This window comes from Corylus avellana, chromosome ca4, assembly GCF_901000735.1.
Source record: "Corylus avellana chromosome ca4, CavTom2PMs-1.0".
In the NCBI taxonomy this organism is placed as follows: domain Eukaryota; kingdom Viridiplantae; phylum Streptophyta; class Magnoliopsida; order Fagales; family Betulaceae; genus Corylus; species Corylus avellana.
The window spans coordinates 2,498,121-2,518,919 of record NC_081544.1 but is presented as its reverse complement, the minus strand read 5'-3'; the positions used below and the strand labels follow the sequence as shown (position 1 = coordinate 2,518,919).

At 35.5% G+C, this 20,799-nt stretch overlaps 2 protein-coding genes, 1 long non-coding RNA gene and 1 other non-coding gene across 4 annotated transcripts; all 4 read right to left on the bottom strand.

The window, feature by feature from the left end:
• Window positions 1–4,554: 4,554 nt before the first annotated feature.
• LOC132179712 (cyclin-D3-1) lies at window positions 4,555–6,661 on the bottom strand. The gene is made up of 4 exons (XM_059592475.1): window positions 5,903–6,661; window positions 5,602–5,803; window positions 5,335–5,465; window positions 4,555–5,223 (listed from the first exon to the last, which is right to left on the bottom strand). Exons 1-4 carry the CDS (start codon window positions 6,443–6,445, stop codon window positions 4,939–4,941), a joined length of 1,161 nt encoding a protein of 386 aa, XP_059448458.1. The 5' UTR covers window positions 6,446–6,661; the 3' UTR covers window positions 4,555–4,938.
• A 3,147-nt stretch (window positions 6,662–9,808) lies between these two features.
• LOC132178735 (uncharacterized) lies at window positions 9,809–13,137 on the bottom strand. The gene is made up of 4 exons (XR_009439851.1): window positions 12,989–13,137; window positions 12,819–12,881; window positions 11,122–11,444; window positions 9,809–11,042 (listed from the first exon to the last, which is right to left on the bottom strand). It is a non-coding gene; the product is annotated as an uncharacterized LOC132178735 (long non-coding RNA).
• On the bottom strand, window positions 12,977–13,077 carry LOC132180135 (U6 spliceosomal RNA). The gene has a single exon (XR_009440030.1). It is a non-coding gene; the product is annotated as a U6 spliceosomal RNA (small nuclear RNA).
• Window positions 13,138–16,457: 3,320 nt separating the features above from the next.
• On the bottom strand, window positions 16,458–19,780 carry LOC132178898 (protein SRC2 homolog). The gene is made up of 7 exons (XM_059591473.1): window positions 19,565–19,780; window positions 19,351–19,455; window positions 19,113–19,239; window positions 18,938–19,009; window positions 17,486–17,531; window positions 17,047–17,365; window positions 16,458–16,964 (listed from the first exon to the last, which is right to left on the bottom strand). The coding sequence occupies exons 1-7, from the start codon at window positions 19,605–19,607 to the stop codon at window positions 16,927–16,929; spliced, it is 750 nt and encodes a 249-aa protein (XP_059447456.1). The 5' UTR covers window positions 19,608–19,780; the 3' UTR covers window positions 16,458–16,926.
• Window positions 19,781–20,799: the final 1,019 nt, after the last annotated feature.

Sequence of the window (20,799 nt, the reverse complement as noted above, 5' to 3'; positions counted from 1 at the left end):
GTGAGATTGCAGGCATCACTCATTTCTCTGCAGAAGACATACTTTAGATGATAAATAGTAGCATTAGAGTATGATTTAGAGATGCAGGAAAGCAAAGATTTGTTTTCTTTTTCAGCCCAAGTGTGTACTTCATGTCAAACTTCATATGATATTACTGAAAGTTGGGATCATAACATTTAGAGAGAGAGAGAGAGAGAGAGAGAGGATTTCAGTAAAAAGGGGGGCCATTTATAGTCCTGTCCAAGAGCTAAAGATTGGCAGAAGCTATAAAATTATTCACTTGTATTCTATATATGAACAATACAAACAAACAAACAACCCCCCGTGGCTGAGAAATAAGCGTGGAGAGAGAGAGAGAGAGAGACTGAAAGAGGGAGAGAAAGGTCCACGGCCTCATATGGTCCTTCCTCTTCTTTGTTGTCCTTTAAACTTTACAGCTGTGAGCAAGAAAAGGGTGGAAGAAAAATTACTTGGGAGGGTTTTGGTGCAATTTTATTAATGAACTAGTTAAATTAATGTTTGTTAATTAAATAGTTTGAATTCACTTTTTTTTTTTAATTAATTTAACCCTTTAAAATAACTAATCATTTAATATGGTATCTACTTCCATGCACTTCATAAAGAAATTTTGTATTGTTGGGATGTTCTCTGACCAGGAAATGTCGTGTGTTAAGACGGTTATGCAAGAGAAGATCCCTCGCCTCTATGAAGCAGTCAGTCACTATAGCAAGTAATTTTCAGCCTCTTTTTCGTTATTTTGTCTTTCATTTCCTTTCTCACGGCAATCGTATTAACTTAAGCATCGCATCGGAAGTGTCTCATGTTGGCACACTCGGTAAACCTCTTTGTTTACCCTCGGTCAATTTTGCAAGCACTATCAATTGATTTACCGGTATGCGGTCAAGTATATAAACATTAATTAAATAATTAAATTTTTTATTCTAACCAACAACAATGAAGGACATATAAAAGATGTGACCAGGTCAAAAAAGAGAGTTTTGAGATCACTAAGCTTTTTGGCAATAAATAAATTAAAAAAAAAAAAAAAAAAAAAAATCCATGGTATTACTATTCTACAATTATTGGTGTGGGGACAGAGTGACCTCATGAGACCTTGGACCTTGGGAGCAAGCTGTTTCCCTTTGAAAAAACACTCCCTCTCTCTCCCCCCTAAATCATGATCACTAGCATGCATCTACTGCCATCTATCCTCTACCAACCTTAAAGTAGAGAACAAAAGAAGGACCAAAGACAATCTTCCCACAATATCAAAGATTTTGTCTCCCAAATTCAAAATCCCCACCTTTCCCCTTTTTACCTTTTATAGGTTGAGTGCTCTATCAAATGAAACCACAATCTCTCTCTCTCCTTCCTCCTTCCCTTTCTTTTATGGGGAAGACTTTTTTTTTGTTTCTCATTAGGTAAACTGTCATTGCCTATGGGATTTTGGTCACCACTTAAGATAATTATTTTATTCATACTTTCCAACTAATATACATTGCCCACTCACTAACAACATTTGTGACAGAAAAGAAATATGTTTACATTAAAACTTTAAGAAGTAATTATGATTTTGAACAATTAACACCGCATCTTGTGATAACTAGTAGTTTATTAAAAGAGAATTTGAGTCAAAACGAGAGAAAGAATGTTAGAATACTCATTAATAAGAAATGACGGGTGGGTTGAGGATTAAAGATGGCCAAATTTAAGCAAAATTATATGCATTATGTAACTTCATTGATTATATATTTTCTTGTAAAGAAAATTTATCGATTTTCATGAAAATGATATTAGCATATAACACGTGAAAAAAGCTAGGACAACTTCTTTTAGCTAAGAAAAAGAAAAAGAAAAATAGAAAAAGGGTAAAGACAAAGAGAAGAACCAAAAAGGGTGAGGCATGCTCTATTAAGAATCCACTAAAATGAGCATCATGAATCTCCACCCAATACAAAGAGAGGACAAGGGAATGTGTATACTTTTTTATATATGGTAATGGGGGAGGGTATATATCCCTACTTTCACATTACTTTTACCCTGCTCCCTGGAAAGATTATAGGGTTTATCATATCTAATTAAGTTAGTCTTATCCAATAGCTAAACATATATAAAAAGAATGATTAGCATTGCATCACAGTAGTTGAAAGTGGAAAAGCTCTTGCAAGCCTTCTTTCTGGTGTCTTTACTAGTATTAAGACCCTTGGTAACTATCATTCCTGACAAAAAGTACTTGCCCTATAGATTGAGTAATCAAAGGGTAACACAGGTATGGAGGGATTGAGATTTCTGTAATCTTTTGCTTAAAAGAAGAAACGGCACAAGAATTGTTGAAAATTTTGAGTGACTGGGCTTTCTGTTCGAGCAGAGAGTTCACTGTTCGAATAGAAAGGGCCTCGTCAACTCCCGCTCATCCTCCACCTAATCACAAAGGACAAGGAAAATTGATTGGCATCCCCAGTTGTCGAGTATACTAGTCCAACACAAGGCTAGTATGGTAGCAAAAGCAATGAACTAGAAGCAACCGTGCCTTTTGTAGCATTGTTTTAAAAGAAAAAAAAAATTATTACTATTATTTATTAGAAAAAGTACATTATTATAAACAAAAATTTCCTCCATTTTAGGTTAAAGTAAAATTTTTAAGCTGACATTTGTCTTTAGAGCATATGATCTCACATGCATTCATTTTTAATAGGATTGATAGAGCACGTGACAACCGTCCTTAAAAAAAGAAGTGATTTTCACATTCTGTTTCACAAGCCCTGATTTAAAAACTGATTTTCACTACACCATCACATCATCTCAGTTGTATAGCAATCGTATAATAATATTATTTGTGTTTTTACGCTTTTTTTTTTTTAAAAAAAAAATATTGAAACCCTAATTTTTAATTTAATGAATTCTAAACTTATATTTGGGATATTCATAAATCAAGACTTGTGTTAAAATTTTCATCAATTTATTAACGCGAGGTCTACTTTATTTGACTTTTTCATGGATTAAAGTGTAATGCTATTATTGTTTAATCACGGATTAAGACTTTGCCCTACTCATAAAAATAACACTAACCCTATGAAAAATAGGGGGGCAATGGGCATGCTTTCATTAATTATAAATATTGCTACTGTCTTATATATATATATATATATGATAAAAAAAATCAAATGGTAAACAGAAGTACAGGAGTTGGTCGGGAAGGGTAGTTAATATTAATTATTAAGCCACAATTCCTTAAATAACTATTTATTGTGACAGGAAGCAAGATATGGTGGTGGCAATAGTTTTCTTTTGTAAAAAATTTTGGCTTTTTCTCTTTTTAAAAATAAAAAATAAAAAATATTAATAAACTCCTCAAACACAAAACACTCTTAGAAATATATAAGAAAAAGATATCATCTTTATGTCACACTATAATGCTTTTTCAAAAAAAAAAAAAAATGGTAAAGTCTACTTAACCCTCTCAAACTACCATTCTAATGATAATTTATCCCTCAAACTATCAATTGCAACAATTTACCCTTCAAACTACCACTTCCATGACAATCTACCATTCAAACTATCAATTGCAACAATTTGCCCCCCAAACTACCAAAACAATGACAATGTACCCTTAATGCTAGCAAAATGACAAAATTACCCCTATACTTTCAATAAGACAAAAATAACCTTTAAATTTTGAAAAAAAAAATTAATATTTTTGTTTTTATTTTAGTAAGGATAATTTTGTAATTTTGTTAAAATTGGGAGTACATTATCATTATTTTAATAGTTTGAAAGGTAAATTGTCGTAATTAATAATTTGAGGGATAAATTGTTATTGAAATGGTAGTTTGAGAGAGTTATATAGACTTTACCCAACGAAAAATAATAATAATAATAATAAAAAAAAAAAAATAACAAACTTACCCTGACCCTTCATAAAATATACAGCCAAAGTGAAAGTGAAACTATTCTTTTTCACTTTTTTGGGTATAAAGAAATATATGAAATACAATGGTGGGGATGATGAAGAAAGTTTATCCACCGTATTTGTTGCCAATAATTTGAATAAACTCCTGTAAAAGCAGAGAGCAGGAGGCTTAAAACAAGCCTGCAAGAGTTTCCACGCTCTCCAAAGGCAAGTAAAGACAAGTAGATATATAGAGGGTGTCCTACAGTTGATGGGGTCCTACAGTTGGAAGCCAAAAAGTGAAGAAAATCTAAGAGCACTAGATGGGTGTTTTTTAGGTGAGTGATTAGGTTAGAGAGAGAGAGAGAGAGGATTACGGTCACCTCAATCTTTCACCAACAAAAGGGGAGTGCGGCTCCTGAAACGAGGTCAAACCCCCCAATCAAAAAGTCTCCCATAAACCAAATCCGCCAAAAACCAACTGGCCGACAACCTGTTGCTCCCTTCACATGCAAACAAATCCATTGCCAAGCTTCAACTTATTTCTGTCAAACACTTTTTACTTAATTGATAAATAGGAGAGATTATGTTAATCATCTGTATAATATGGTGTCAAAAAGTTAAAGGCTAAAGGTTGTGTGCAAATGAGAAGTGAACAGAGATCATATTATACAAACAAACAAAAATTGTTCTGAATTTATTATCGAATATGATGATATATAGATATGTCCAGATAAAGTATGTCCAAAGAGACTCGTAGATGGAGAAGAAGAGAGTGTTGCCAAAAACATAAAACAGAGAAGCAAGACTTTGTATAAAATCCCTTCAATGCCAGCTATTCTTGTCTGTTTTCTCTTCTCTTCCCTGCAAAATGCCGCCTATCTCCCCACGGCTGCATGTGTTTTCCTCTCCAAGGCATGAAAACAAGGTGGACATTGTCGGAAATGCTCTAGATTCTGGAAGGCACTTTAACTTGCACCAAAACAGAAATTACCCATATAATAAAATAGAGTTTTTTTTTTTTTTTAGACGGGGGAAGAGAGAGGGTTTTATGGAGGGCTGCCAACAATGCCCACAGAGATCCGGTTGAGTGATGGCAGTTTCATTTGCTGTTCATGGGCTCTGCTCTTCTTGAACGGAGGCTCCGGCGATGAGTAAACCGACGACCCCACAGCCCAAGAATCGTTGGAGCTATCAGAGCTAAAAACAGCATCAATTACACCACTTGGGCTGCAAGGAATTTGCTCGTACTTGCGCTTCAGAGGGTTGTTATGGTTGCAATTATAGGCGTTTGATAGCTCAAGGATGAGATTATAACAGGCATTCACTTTTTCCTGTTAACAATGCAGTTGGATATATATAATCATCAATATCAAATAATGAGCACTAATGGCTTCACGTTTGAGCTTGAATCTGACACAAACAATAACGAAAAAAACTCATACCTTGCTTATTTTAAGGATGCCCAGAAGCTGGTTTTGGTATTCTGTGGGATTACAAGGCTCAACTTGGTCTATAACGTGCATCATAGTGGCAGTGGCCAAAACAGAAGAAAGACAACCGACGAATCTTGAATCTACAAAATTAGACAAAACGTAAACTATATAACAAATCAAAAGGGTTAAAGTAAAGGGGTATCTTTTTTCTTTTTTCTTTTTTTTCTTGTTCTTATCGAAAATACTAAGCTTTTGTACAAAATGGGGGGGCCTTACCGGAGACCACGGAGAGGAGGAGACGCTCACATCGCCGGAGGAATTCCCAGTGGAGATGGGTCTTCATCCCGAGCCTCCTTGTGATGTGCTCAAGAAATGAAACTGGGGTTACTGGGTGCATCTTCCATTGAAGGGTGGAGAGCACCAAAAGCTCCATTCTTTGAATAGTTTTTGCCTCGAACACAAACCGTGCATCCTCCACCTGAAACAGAACAACAACCCAGATTTATTTTTTGTCTATGGAAATCAAGAAAAAAGATTCCACCTTTATAACACATATATTGGTTTTGTTAGAACGTACTTGGAGATCCAAGAGAAGGGGCACTTGGGTCTCTTCCACTTTTGCAGCCAAAGAGAGACAAGCCACAGCCACAAGCTGAATCATCCATGGCTTGTCTCTTTGAACATGGTGGCTTGCAAGGAACCTATCAAGATAGTTAATGGATAGGATTGCTGAGAGAGCTGAGAATCCGTAATGGGCATTGACCTTGAGCATCCACTCCACAGCCTCACGACGACCCACAGATATAGCAGAATCTGTTTCCACAATGCTGCGATTTAGAACATGGGCTTGTTGCTCTTCTTTAGCGAACAGAGAAAGAAGCTCCTCATCTTCCCAGAACAAATCTTGCTCCAACAAGAGGATAGGAAAAAGAGAAGCTTTTCTTATACTGTTGGTTTTGCTGCTACATATCTCACTCTCCCCTTGCACAACCTCTTCTACTTCTTCTTCTTCTTCCTCCCATCTCTCTTCCTCGCAGTACAGAGCATCCAGCAAGAATGAAGGGTTTTGTTCCTGTTGCTGTTGTTCTAGTTGTCGTTCGTCGTGTAGTTGAATTGCCATCTTCTTCTGAGAAGAAGAGGTTTCAGTCCCCCATTCATTATACAAAGGAAAATCCCATCTCTCTCTCTTTCTCTTTCTCTCTCAATACTTTGTGAGTGAGTATACAGAGACTAGTGTAGAGTGGCTGAAAGCAGAGGAGAAAGAAAAGAGGGAGGGGATTGATTTTTGACAGAGTAGGTTTCACGCTTGTCTTTTTTTCCTTTTCTTTTTTTTTTTTTTTTTTTTATAAGTATTGGGTTTTGGAATTCTTTGTGGTGCTTTCGGTGTGTAACGTTGGCGGGCAGAGCCGAAACGGCACACACACCAAGCCGGACCCCATGAAAACAACCTCTTAATGGAGCCTAAATAAAGAGACACTGTACGAGAAAGAGAGAACAAGTGTATTGTGTGTATTGGTGGTATACAGAGTAAATGGACTAAAGCTGCTCTTTATTTCCTTTACATTTAAGTAAATTAATTGCATACTACAATATCTTTTTTAATTGTTATTTGATAATTATAGTAGTTTTTAGTTCTTGAAAACCACTAAAAAAAAAAAAAAGGAAAGAAAATTATACCAAAGAAAAGAAGCTCCAATACTACTACCAAACGATAGGCGGTTGAGTTATTATCTTCTTGCTTTGACCCCTTCAATATGAATTTTTGGTTTCATTCTTGCACATTGGTATTCTTCAATAGTATGCTAACACATTTCTAAAAGTAGTAAAAAAAATTGTAAAACAGTTGTGAACATAAAGAAAACAAAGACAACCGGAAATACCAAAAAAAAAAAAAAAAAAATTTGAGAAAATCAGTATACAAAAGAAAAAGGGAAAACTTTACTTAAGACTCATAAACTACCACGTATTTTGAGAAGACTTACCAAAATTTCAAAAACTCTCAATTTGATGCAATGTACCCCCTTCTATCAAATTTAAAACGTTAAAAGTGATAAAATGACCTTTTATACCCTTGACTTTTTTTTTTTTATAAAATTTCAAATTTACCCATAATTTTCAAATGAGAAAAAAAAAAAACAAAAATCGAAGGGTAATTTGGTCGTTTTAGTAATTTTCGTTAGAGGTTAACAGTTGAATTTGACGGATGGGGGTTCAATTGAATCAAATTGAAAGTTCAGTGGATTAAATTAAGAGTTTTTAAAATTTAAAGTGTCTTCTCAAAACGCATGGTAGTTCAGGAGTTTAAAGTGAAATTTTTCCAAAGAAAAAAAAGCTCTAGTATTGCTGGGAAGGGATCATGATCCCCGGCTATTCCTTCAAAATTGCCAGCCGAATTTTTTGTCAATCTCAGCCATTGAATTCCATCCAATCATCTAAATATCGCCACATGTCTCATACAAAAGAAAATAATAAAATATTATTTATATTTTAAAAAATAAATATAAAATAAAATAATTAAAAATTAAAAAATTAATTTAATAATATGGGGTGGCCTGGTCACCCCATTTTCCCCATGGCGCCACCCCCAAAGACTGGTTGAGTTAAGTTATTATCTTCGTGCTTTGATTCTCTTTAATAAGAATTTATGGTTCTGCCCCTGCACATCAATATTTTTCGATCTTATACTAACAAGTGTCAACAAATTGTAGAATACATTTTTCTTAGTTTCAATATGAAAGTATAGTTCATATTAGAAAAGAAAATATTTGGAATAATACAATATTTACTGCAATCTTCTTAGAAATTGAGGGGGATGGTTCATAATTAGTTAAATAATTAAGGGTGCGATGTTGAGAAATCATTAAAAAGTCAAATTTTATGTATAATTATTTTACCAGTTAAAAATCGCTAAGTAGTTAGAATAATCAATATGCCTAATGTGGGGGGTGGGGGGGAAAGCAATACAACCCACCAAGTTGCTTAATATAAAAAACGTTGTAAAGATAAGTTAATATAAAGAAATGTAATTGAAAAACAAGTTAAGAGTAGTGTGTCGCTAACAAAGAATGTGTGGGCAAATCGGGTCTTTGCCTTGTTATTCGTTCATATTTTTTATATTTTGGCTGAAAAGGAAAGCAATTGCTTTGAGCCTTTGACCCAAATGTTTGAATATTACACCATTATCCATGTATTTCACTTTTTTTAACGTATAATTCTCAAATTTCTTTCTTTTTACTGTCTTTTCTTAATCTGCATAATAACTTTTTTATTTATTTATTTATTATTATTTTTTTTAAAGAATGTAAGAGACAAAAAATAAAAAAAGGGGGGGAATAAAAAATATGATTGAATTTTTAACTTCATGTCAATATAGTTTTATTTAAGATTATTCCTAATCAAGTAAGAAAAAACAAACACAAAATTTTTTTGGAAAAAATTACATATATAAATTAAAATAGTTTAAAGGGAAGTGTTAGGGAGCCAAATAAATGAACCCAGAAAAATTTTCAAACTGACGTGGTAGATTGTGAATAGCAAACAAAGGAGAGAGAATTGCATTTTGTTATTTATTTAAAAATCCTTGCCACGTTAGTTTGAAAATTTTTTTGGGTTTATTTGTTTAGCTCCCTATCACTTTTTTAGTTTAAAAATGCCTAAAATATTTTACTATATAGATTTCTTAAATCTCAATAAATATTTTTAAATTGAATGATTATGATATCATTTATTTTGACTAAAAAATAATTAGATTTTGGTGCAATAAAATTTTAATTTTTGATGACCGTAGAGCGATAGTGAAACAGCACTTATTTGACAATGATTTTTTCTATTTCAAATGAAATAAAATGGTATTAATTTTATGATCAAAATTTAAAGTTTGCATATTTAAGAAAGTATATGAAGTTGATATTAACACGTTTCTTAAAAAATTTAATTAACATGATTTTATTTTTATTTTTTAAAAACGGAAATCTGAGGATTTCATTGATTAAAGATCACGATTCACGAGCATAAAATTTTTACAGAGCAGAGCAAAAAACTTTTACATCACAAAGTATAAAACTCTGCAAAAATCATAGCCACATGATTTAAAATTAGTGTTCCTAACATGAAGTTAGTTGTACCTTTAGGTACACTAATTTTAAATCATGACCATGAAATGAAAGAGACCCTATTCCCTGTTTCCTTAAGCAAGCTTATGTAAGTGTATAAACTAAAACGATTAGTTTCCACATTGAAAATATGTCAAAAGTATAACATATTCGGATCTAAACTCATAGACTTAGAGCATGTTTGAGATTGTGTTTGAAAAATAAAGCTCTTAAGTCAAAAAAATGTTTGTTTTTGCCAAAAGTGCGTTTTGACTATTTTTAAGCTTTTCAAACCCTTAAAAGCGTTTTCAATTTTTTTTTACTAAACGGGTACTTTTTTCTTCAAATGAACTTTTTAAATGTTAAACGCATTTTTAAACTCCTCAAACAGATACTCAAAAGCTTTTTAGTTGAATAATGCTTGAATACTATATTACAATCTCATTGAAACACTCCACAAAATGTCATCTTTCTAGCACACCTGTTTGATAATTATACAGCAGCCACAGAAAGTTTTGTCTCATCTTTTTTATTGTAGTTATACATTCATTCACCAAACATGAAGAACCTCTGGGACCCGTCACGAGCTGCACTTCCAATATGCGATGTAAGATCATTATTGAAGATGAACAAGTACTGATAGAAACATTATGCGTGACAACTAGACCCTACTGGCAGCCTCAGCCTAAGCTTCCTGTGCAGCCAGCTTCTACTTCTATGATAACTTGTATTTGGTCATTTTAGAAGACCTTCAAAAATCAAAACCTACAAGACCATCTAGTGCTAATAAGTTAAGTTTTTCAGGGCCAGGCCGGGTAACAAACAGCTGACATTGTATAATAGAAGGATTGTAGCCGACAAAGAAGTATCACGCATTGGCAAAATGTGCATGGCCTTGAAGAACCATAAGCATCAAAAGCTTGAGAAACTGTTCCTTTGTACTAAAACTTTAGCCTTTTGTGATTCAACTGAGATAGAATGTTGTTTCTGAACACTGAAACAACTTGGCGCAGACCCAGGAACCAAAGGGGTCTAACAGGACAACTTCAGAGCAAATGGGAAGAATGAGAATGGAAGTGGTATTGGACTGAAGAGATTCAAACAAGTTGAGCTCCAGCAACATGACATTCTATCCTTTAACAAGATCATCTTGTCTCTAAAGGTGAGAGATTGTAGGCTATAAGATAATACATATAGCTACCTCTAAATAACTACAATCTGCAATTGTCATCATATATTCTAACCCAAACATTAGCACAAGACATCATGTGCCTCAACGGAAAAAGGTAAAAAGAGGTTAGGCAGAGAAAGAGAGAAAATAAAAGACTTTTTGGAAGAAAAAAATATCTATCTAGATTAATAGGAAAACCATCAAAGCCTGTTAAGAAACCTTCTAATTGACAAGTAGCAAATGAAACTCTCATTTTATACCCCTTGCCTAATTTTCAATTCACTGCAGAAAGAAATCACTTTTTTTTTTTTTTTTTTGGTAATGACCTCCAACTGGATACACAACCACACCTAGGATTCAACTTTAGATGTCTACGTCTTTCATTTCCGTAATCACAAGCTTTCAATACCCTTTCAGTATGGCGGTGGAGAATACATTCCCGAATGAGGACCTGACTGAAAACACACAGAAATTTAGTACATGTGGTGAATTAAATATTAGCAACAGGAAGTATGCCCCTAAAACGAATGTTACCTGGAGGATAATAGGGTGAGGTTTGTGGCGGTGGCAAATATAGAGGTGGAGGATAAGCTGATGCTGGTGGGTAAGGTCTGGGGAGGATAGGCAGCTGGAGGTGAAGCAGAGGATGGAGATAGTGGATACCCTACTGAATTAGATAGGTGCGAGGACTAGAGAGACGGAGCTAGGTGGGCGGAAGATGTGTAAAGAGCTGCAGGTGCTGGGGTTGGGTAAGGAGCAGCAGTTGTTTGTAGGTGTTTAGAATACAAAGGGACTTGGGGCGTAGGCAGCGTCGTTACATATGGCAGTGCCAACGGAGCAAAGCTTGTTGCAGGTTTCTACAATAATTCAAGCTCCCATGAAAAAATAGCCTTCATGAATTAATAGAAGGAAATGCCATTCAATATAAAAAAGCAAATTTAGATGTTCATAAAGACACATTTAAATATCTGAAGAATCTATCAGTTTTGGGCATTTGGCCATGACAGTTCAAATTATGAAAATATTAAAAGGATGTTAAAGGCTTTTAACTGGAGCTTGGAAATGAATTATGCTCCGAATGATAAATTCAAAACTTGGAATTGAAATGAGTTTCTAAGCTGATTGTAGATATCTGACTTCAAAACCTTATCTAGACTTTTATTGGCCAAAGAAAGCTATATAAAGGAGCATATAAAGTCCACATATAGCATAAATGTTGGTGCAGTTCCAACACTAGTCTTTGTAAATATAAGAAGGTTTACAAAATAAACCTGTTATTACTTTTCCATGGGTGATCAAGGTAAGTGTAGATGCAGACGAATCAAGCAACTGAAATGAAGGCTGAGCTTTTTCAATAAGCTACAACCAAACTCGTACAAGTATGGTTTAACATTCTTTCTAAAAATAAGAAGGTTTACAAAATAAACGGACTAGTTATACACAGGTGAACATAGGTTTAGATGCAAACGAATCAACATAAGAAAAATTAAGTATGTTTTATCTTAGTCTCAAATTCTTGTTGCTCTATTAAAGGTTCTTTGTCTACAGGCTACACAAAGGGTGTTAATCCTCTCTCTTTTCTTAAATCTCCTCCTCCCTGGTGTAGATAGAAGTCTATTCTAGGTTTCTTGTTCAACAACAAATCTCCTCCTCCCTAAACAGTTGAACCGACCGATACCCATATTTGTTTTGGATTTCAGCAAAGATCAAACACATTTAAATTTACCCAATTCAAGCTTCCACAGCTCAATTCGGTTTGAGAAACCTTGTTTGCATCATTAAACATAAGAGACAAACAAAGATCAAATATGAACCAATATATCAGACGTTAATATCTATGGTGGAGAATCAAGAGGCTAGATTTAATAGTGAGAAAAAATCCCTTTGGGCACTGAAGCACAAGCTAGTGACGGTTATATATCTTTGAACTGATTAAAGACTCGAAGTTGTATTATTTATATACTACAGATAAAGGATTATATCTTAGAGGGCGCAAGCAGAAACTAGAAACTCAATCAAATATAAACACTCAATGAAATTGTAATTTTGAAAAAAAAGAAAACAAAAACAGGTCAGTGATTTAACACAACCAAAACAAGTGAAAGTAGTCGCAGAAAATCACAACAAATTGCACAAAGACTGTTAATTTTTGCAAACCTAAACTACTCCAGACAGTTGAACATAAAAAACATACTATAAGCGTAAAAGGGTTAGTTTTTAATTGTATTTACCTGCAAGTTTTAGTCTGAAGCGGCAAGGCGGTGTCATCCTAAAACTGAGAAAGCACTTGAACCCTATCAAGCAACAAAAACCAAATAAAAAACAAAAAAGCAAACCGTAAAGAACGAAGAAGACGAGAGAGAAGCACAAATTTGCGAAAAAGATAAAAAAAAATTTGGACCATTTCTCGATTTATGCGTGTCATCCTTGCGCAGGGGCCATGCTAATCTTCTCTGTATCGTTCCAATTTTATCGGATGTCCCGAAGGACGAGTTCCTATGTTCTGCTTTGCATTATAAACTCATCTTTACTGTTCTAACTCAGCGATGTGGGACGCATTTCTACGTCTTAAATTGGGCCAGTGCACGTCTTAAATTACGCCTGGCCCAGCATTCATGTCCTACCGGAGATTTGGGCTTTTATGAGAAGAAGAAGAAGAAGAAGAAGACATTTGTCATGTGCAAATCGTACTTTAGTGTTGAAAGTGTTGGGAATTTTATTTTTTTTGGCAAATGAATCATGGATTCTCATTTAATAAGGGATAACAAGACTAGAGACTAAGCCCTGTCAAAAACAATGTCACAAATACAATCTGGGATGGACAACATTCAAGTTTTATCTATAACATCGTAGGAGGTTGCTTTAGCCAAACCATGTGCCGCTTCGTTTCTTTCCTGACATACATGGCACACTTTCCAATTTTGGGCGTATTGGAGAGTAGATCGCACATCTGCAATAAGGTGACCCCATTTACAATCCATCTTGTCGTTATTCTGAAGTGCCAAAACCACCACTTGGGCATCTCCTTCCATGATGACGTTTTGAAGGCCCAATTCCTTGCACAGTGTTGCTCCTTGAAGCATGGCTAAAATTTCGGCAGATGTGGGACCCAAGAAATCCAGTTTTGTGATACTCCGTGCTGCTCTAACATTGCCAAGGTGATCTCTTATAACAACAACCAATCCCATTCTATCGTTTTTTCCGTCCACTGCTGCGTCGCAATTGGCTTTGAAGAAGCCCTTCGGTAGTTTTTCCCACGTCAGAATTGGATCTTGACCACGAGAATCACCAATGGCATCTCCAACATTCGCACTTTTGAACTCCTGCAGGAAGCGAGATGCTCGGTTCGCTATTTCGGTTGGGTGGGTGAATAGACCCTTGTGAACCCATTCATTATGCCTAAACCAGATGTTCCTGGCTAACAACGCAAATGTTTCGAAAGAATCATCCACCTTTTTCTGCAAGAAATATTCGGCCAGTTCACGGAAATCCCCTTCCACACTGCATCTCTTTTGGAAAATACAGTCATTAACGCCCCAGATGTCTTTGGCTGAACTGCAGCTCCACAGAATGTGAGATATGGTCTCCACTTCTAAGTTACAAATAGGGCACCAAGGGTCCTTTGAAATCTTTCTCTCCTACACAGATTTTCCTTTGTGGGCAGTATATTTTGGCATGCTCTCCACAAAAAATTCTTTACTACATTTGGGAGAACTGAGTTCCAAATTCCCTCCCAAATTTTGCTGTCTGCTTCCCTTTTGGAACTTTCCGCTTGGCCTCGAGATTCCATCTCTTTAGCCAAGTGGTAAGCACTACGGACCGAAAAAATTCCTTGCGGAGTTCCCCTCTAAATCTAGGTATCCGGCTGATTGGTTGCACTAGTAGGGACTAAATTGATGGCCTTAATTTCATCCATAGTAAATAAATCCTCCAAAAGTGATTGATTCCACCACAAAGTATCTTGGTCAATGAGATCTCTAGCTACCGCATTATCTGCCAAACCTCTTTGGGGGGATTGCACGCAATAAGTAGACGGAAGAGGAATCCACTTAGCCCCCCAAATGGGAGCACTTTCTCCATTACCAATTCTCCAAATTAGTCATTTCGACACCAATTCTCTAGCTTTGGATATGCTTCGCCAGGCGTAGGATGGTTTATTGCCTAGTTGAGCCTAAAAAATTGAACAACTAGGAAAGTATTTTGCCTTCATAATCCGAGAAGTGAGGCTATTATCCATTTTCCACAACCTCCATACCTGTTTGGCAAAGAGAGCTATATTGAAACAATGTAGGTCTCGGAAACCCATACCTTCATTTCCCTTCGGAAATCCCATCCGACTCCAACTCATCCAAGGAATTCCAGAATCCTTTGCGTGGTGGCCCCACCAAAACTTAAGCATTAGAGAGTTAATCTTTGAGCAAAGTGCTTTTGGAAGAAGAAAACTCCAGTCGGAATTGCCTGAATGACAGCCTTCAAAAGTATCTCTTTTCCTGCCTAGGACAGAAACTTCAGTTTCCAGTCTTGAAGCCTTCTCCATACCCGCTCCTTTATATCTGAAAGGCGCCAATTCTGGATTTTTCAATAAGCGCGGGCAATCCAAGATAAGTATAATATCGTTAGGAGGAAGATAGCCCTGGTACCTCCAAGATTTGCTCCTTTATTTCGCTGGATGTATTGCGGCTAAAGAAGATAGCCGTTTTGGAACGGTTGGGACGTTGGCCTGAGGCTTGCTCATAGGCTTTCAAAATTTCATAAAGCCTTTTCCAATGCTCTAGATTGGCCCTGCAAAAAAGTGAACTATCATATGCAAAAAATATGTGATTTAATCGAGATCCCCTCCTCGAAGTGGGAACCCCCTCCAACATACCATCCCGATCCGCCTGTATCAGTAAGGAGCTAAGAGCCTTGGCACAAATCAAAAACAAATAAGGCGAGATTGGGTCCCCTTGCTAATCCATCTTTCAGCAATCAGCTTGCCAACTATACACAGTCTGCCTCGATGATTAGTCCCTTCCAAAGATTGATTTGGTATTTCCACTTCCGTATCTTCATCTTCAAGAAGCGAAAGATTACCCCACATTCGTGACAAATCGTCCGTCATCTAGGATCGTAAAATCACGCTAGAACGTGACAGAACCAGAATCTTATCACCTTCACCGTCTGCGTACAGCGTGAAGCAAGCGTCCTTTCTCCTCTAGTTGACTAGAGCTAGAGAGAAAAAATTTAACTTTTGCTGGGCGAGAGTGTTGGGAATTGTTTGGGTTCTATTTCTAAAAGTACTTCAAAAAAAAAAAGAAAAAGAAAAAACCATTTCAGTCATTATGATCTTGAATGCAACTTATTTTCGCAGAACATCAAATAAATTTTTCAAGAAAAAAAAAAAAATTCTAAAGTATAAATTCAAAAACTTTTTAAAAAATATTATTTGTGAAACTTAGTTTCTACAGTACAACAAGATGACCCTTAGCTTCTCCTTCGTTAGACAACATTAGTGGGCACCATCGTAATGTGTTATAGACAATCAAGAGCTTCTTACTTGCATCTGTTTAATAATCATACGCCATATTATTATTATTATTATTATTATTATTATTATTATTATTAATTGTAGTTCTAAATTCACCAAACATCAAGAACCATTGGGGGCCGTCACGAGCATCTTTATAACATATTTGCCAGGGTTTATCACTCTGTAGGCGCAGGCATACAAGCATGCCTCTGTTTTGTGCATGTTATGGAACCTGTTGTTTTGTATAGGAAAAACAGTGTAGGTGAGAGGCATATACTATCTTTCACTTCCTTCCCTCGAGGGAGTGTGATGGATAAGTTCTTTTCCCACAATCCCACAATTCTGAGGAACACTAGAATCATCAATCATAAAACTCACATATTACCTTTTATTCAAAAGTTACGCAATAGGCCAATACCATCAAGTGCAAATAATTTTGGTCAAGGAGGCAACTACATTTTGATTCCAACTGTCTCTGCCTCTAGTGAACTAAAATCTACAATTGTCTTCATACACTCTAACATAAACATCAGCACAAGACATCATGTGCATCACCGACGAAAGGTAAGAGAAGGAGGAGAGAGAGAGAGTCAAAACACTAGGAAAAAATATCTATATACGATTCTACATTAAAAGGAAAACCATCAAAACCTGTTACCAAACCTTCTAATTGACAAGTACCAAATGAAATTTTAAATTCTCTACAGAAAGAATTCACACTTTTTTTTCTTTTCTGTAGTGACATCCAAAAATATACACAACCACACCTAGAATTCAACTTTAAATGTCTACTTCTTTCATTTCCGTAATCACAAGCTTCAGATGCCCTTTCAGTATGGTGGTGGAGGATACAATCCGGGAAATGGGCCTGATTCAAAACACACAGAAATTTAGTATAAGTGATGAATTAAATATTAGCAGCAGGAAATATGCACCTAAACAAAAGTTACCTGGAGGATAGTAGGATGAGGTTTGTGGCGGTGGTGGATATGGAGGTGGAGGATAAGCTGATGTTGGTGGGTAAGGGTGGGGGGGATAGGCAGCTGGAGGTGGGGCAGAGTATGGAGATGGTGGATACCCTGATAAATTAGGTGCATACGAAGAGTAGGGAGATGGAGCTGGGTAGGCTGGAGGTGCGTAAGGAGCTGCAGGTGCTGGTGTTGGGTAAGGAGCAGCAGTTGTAGGTGTGGAGTTATAATACAAAGGGACTTGGGGCATGGGCTGCGTTCCATAAGGCGGTGCCGACGGAGCATAGCTTTTTGCCGGTTTCTGCAATAATTCAATACAATTATTCAACTCCCATGAGAAAATAGCCTTCATAAATTAATAGAAGGAAATGCTATTCAATAATCACCCAAAGTACTGTAATGATGTAGCACTGTAACTTACTAGGGCATTAGAGTAATGTAATATTAATCGCACTTCTCCTGCATATCTGCAATGGAGAAAGATGTATGTTAACAGTCATCCAATTTGGTCAATGAAAAAGGGTATTAACCACGATTATTGTTTACAAGTTTGTTAAGAAGGTCAAACATGGTGATATGGGCAGGGACTACTATTAACTAATAATAGGGAGTATTGTAAGAACCTTTAGGATTGAAATCATGCCTACCTGAAATCTCCTCCTATTCAACCCTACTCTAATTGTACAGTTCTAATCACAGAAGGGATGAAGATCATATAGTTTCAAGCTCAAACAACAACTGATGATCAACCTTTGGCAAAGAAGGATGCCTTTAACATACTAGCTAACAAAGGAAAGGCTCCTCTAATATTTCCTAGCTTATTTCCTTTCGCTTTTTTATTTTTGATTTTTTAAATGCCTCCATCACTATTAACAAAGACGATTAATTTATAAAAAATTGCAAAGATTCTTATAAGAACAAGCTGGTATCAGGTGCGACGGACAACATCATACACAAAGTCAATTAATCGCAATTCATAAAAAAATCGATTTACTTAGAATCCAGGGGCATGATTATGAACCTTACAATCAGATAAAAAGGCACATATTTCCACTTGCAGGTAATTCATTTGTGCTAAGGGTACATGCATTCCAATTTTCACCATTAGCATGAAAGGTGATTAAATAATCTATAATGTTTCTCTGCTTCTAAAATTCTGCTGAATTTGCAGGGAGTCTTTCAATGCCTAACAAAGAAACTTAAAGAACTCATAGTCCCAGACCCAATTGAAAGACCATAAATTGGCTCTTTTTGTGTCCAGACAATTAGTCGATGCATTGAATGGTGTAAATAAAAACCAGCCTCTTCACCTCGAAATAATAACTAAGAAGAGATGAACTAAAGAGAGCTAGGAGTTAGCTAAACAGCAATTAAATGTTTCAGTCTTGTGTGTAAGCATAAAGCATATTAATTTTAACATATAAGGGCCCTAGGGCCTTGGCTCATGTGATAAGATCGAAAGAGAAAGGGAGGGGCTAGATTATATATATATATACACAAAGTAGATCTTCTATAATCGACATAAAATTAAAACCTTTATGGGAAGATGCTTTCCAACTAGGAGGACAAAAGTTAAGGTAAGGTTTGAGCATTGTAACAATATGCTTCCACACACACTGTTTTATGTGCAACAGCAAATACACTTGACCCCTATTTGGTAATTATGAAAAGAAAAGAAAAGAAAAAGAGGGCAGTAAAGTAACCCAACCAGAGCCCTTCCTCAACTAAAACAAGTGAAAGTAGTTGCAAAAAATCACAACAAACCGTAGAAAGACTGTCAATTTTTGCAAACCTAAACAGTAAACCCCCCCAGCCACTTGAATATCAAAAACAAATTATAAGCCTAATAGGGTTAGTTTTTAATTGTATTTACCTGCCAGTTTTAGTCTGCAGCGTCCAGGCGGTGTCGTCGTAACCCTGAGAAAGCACCTTCTGCAATTGAACCCTATCACCCAACAAAATCCAAAATCAAAACCACCCCATTAAAATTTATCCAAAAGGGTCTACAAGAAAAAAAAAAAAAAAAATCATTTAAAAAGTGTAATTACTTTCCACTGCCGATGAAGACGTCGGATGCAAGGGTATTGCTGTTCCAAACGGTGACATTTAGCTCCCTAAGACCTTCAAATAACGTAAACACGAACTTCTCCTGGAATGTCGGATTCCTATCACCATCTATACAACAATAAAAGGGATCTTATAGCAGTCTAGAAAGAAAATAAACAAAAAAACAAAAAACGTAGAGAACATGTTTGTTTGAGATCTGAGAGAGAATTGGGCACAAACCAGTGCAAGTCCTGGTGCGGAACTTGGTGCTAGCGTATTCGAGGCACACGTACGGATCCTGCCGTGAGATCCACTCGGTGTCCTTCAACTTGTTGCACCCAACAACTGCACCAAACCAAAAACAGAATTGAACAAGAGGGGCGGACATAAAGATAGGGTTTTTTGTTTTATTTTTGTTTTTTGTTTGTAAATATGAAAATAAAGAAAGTATTACCAGTGGCCTCAAGAAGCTGGCCTTGAATACCATTAATCGACATGGAAGAGTAAAAGTTGCTGGCTGAGATTGTGTTGGAATATGGAGTCCTTTTGTGTTCTTGGCTGCTGGAATTTGATGTATTGACCAACGCTGAAAGTCTATTTCTCCCCGTCTTATTTAGTTATTTATAAAGACCACCACCACGGGGGGACAGGTTCTGGGAATAATCTATTCCGCGTATTGTATTCAATTTTATAACTAATTTTTGGGAAAGAGTCGAGAAGGCCACTTATTTGTTTGGGAAGCGTTTTCGATGTTTAGGATTGAATAAGCGCAACGGAGATTTTAAAGGTGAATTGAGTTTGAGGAATCTTAAAAGTATTTTTAACATTCAAAAGATTTATTTGAAAAAAAAAAGTTATTTGTTTGGTAAAAAAATTAAAAGCACTTTTAAGAGTTCAAAAAATTTAAAAATTGTCAAAACACACTTTTGACAAAAGTATAAAAATAAAGTTTTTGTCCAAAAACACTTTTTAACTTAAAAATTATATTTCTTAAACGTAATTTCAAACAGACTCTAAATCAAAAAAAAAAAAAAAAAAATTGATCATTTTTTTGGCTTTATGAACTCTTAAAAACCTTATTATTTTTTTATCAAACAAGTGTTTTTTTTTTTTTTCCTTTAAACAGATTTTTGGAGTGCTCTCAGATACACACACAAATAAGCCTTTAATTATCAAAAGTTGTAACGGAGTTGTTTTATTTTTCAGTTCCTTTTAAGTCTCCCATGACCCTATTGTTAGGATTTTGCGTTAGCTCAAATGTTAATAGGTGTAATGTTTCTTATATTCCTATAAAATTTATAAAAAAATAAAATAAATTTTCTCTTAATGAAAAAAAAAAAAAAACAAAAAACATAATACATAGATGGGTAATTGGAGTTCGAGCCTTTTTTCTATTTTTTTTTTTTTTTTTTTTCTAATGTATGTGAGATTGCTCTAATAAAAATAAAAGATAATAGAAAGGAGGGATGAGGCACTCTAAGGTAGATTTAGTGCAAACATAAAACATAATAATATCTAGGAATAAATTAAATAGTCCGGTCTAATAATTTTTTTGTCACACAATCCAAGAAGGGATCATTGAAAATAGTAGCTTTTGAGAGCTTGAAAAAATGCCTATAGTGATTGCAAGACAACTTTGAAGTTACCATAGGAAAGATAATACTGATAATAATTGGACCAGAGTCGCTA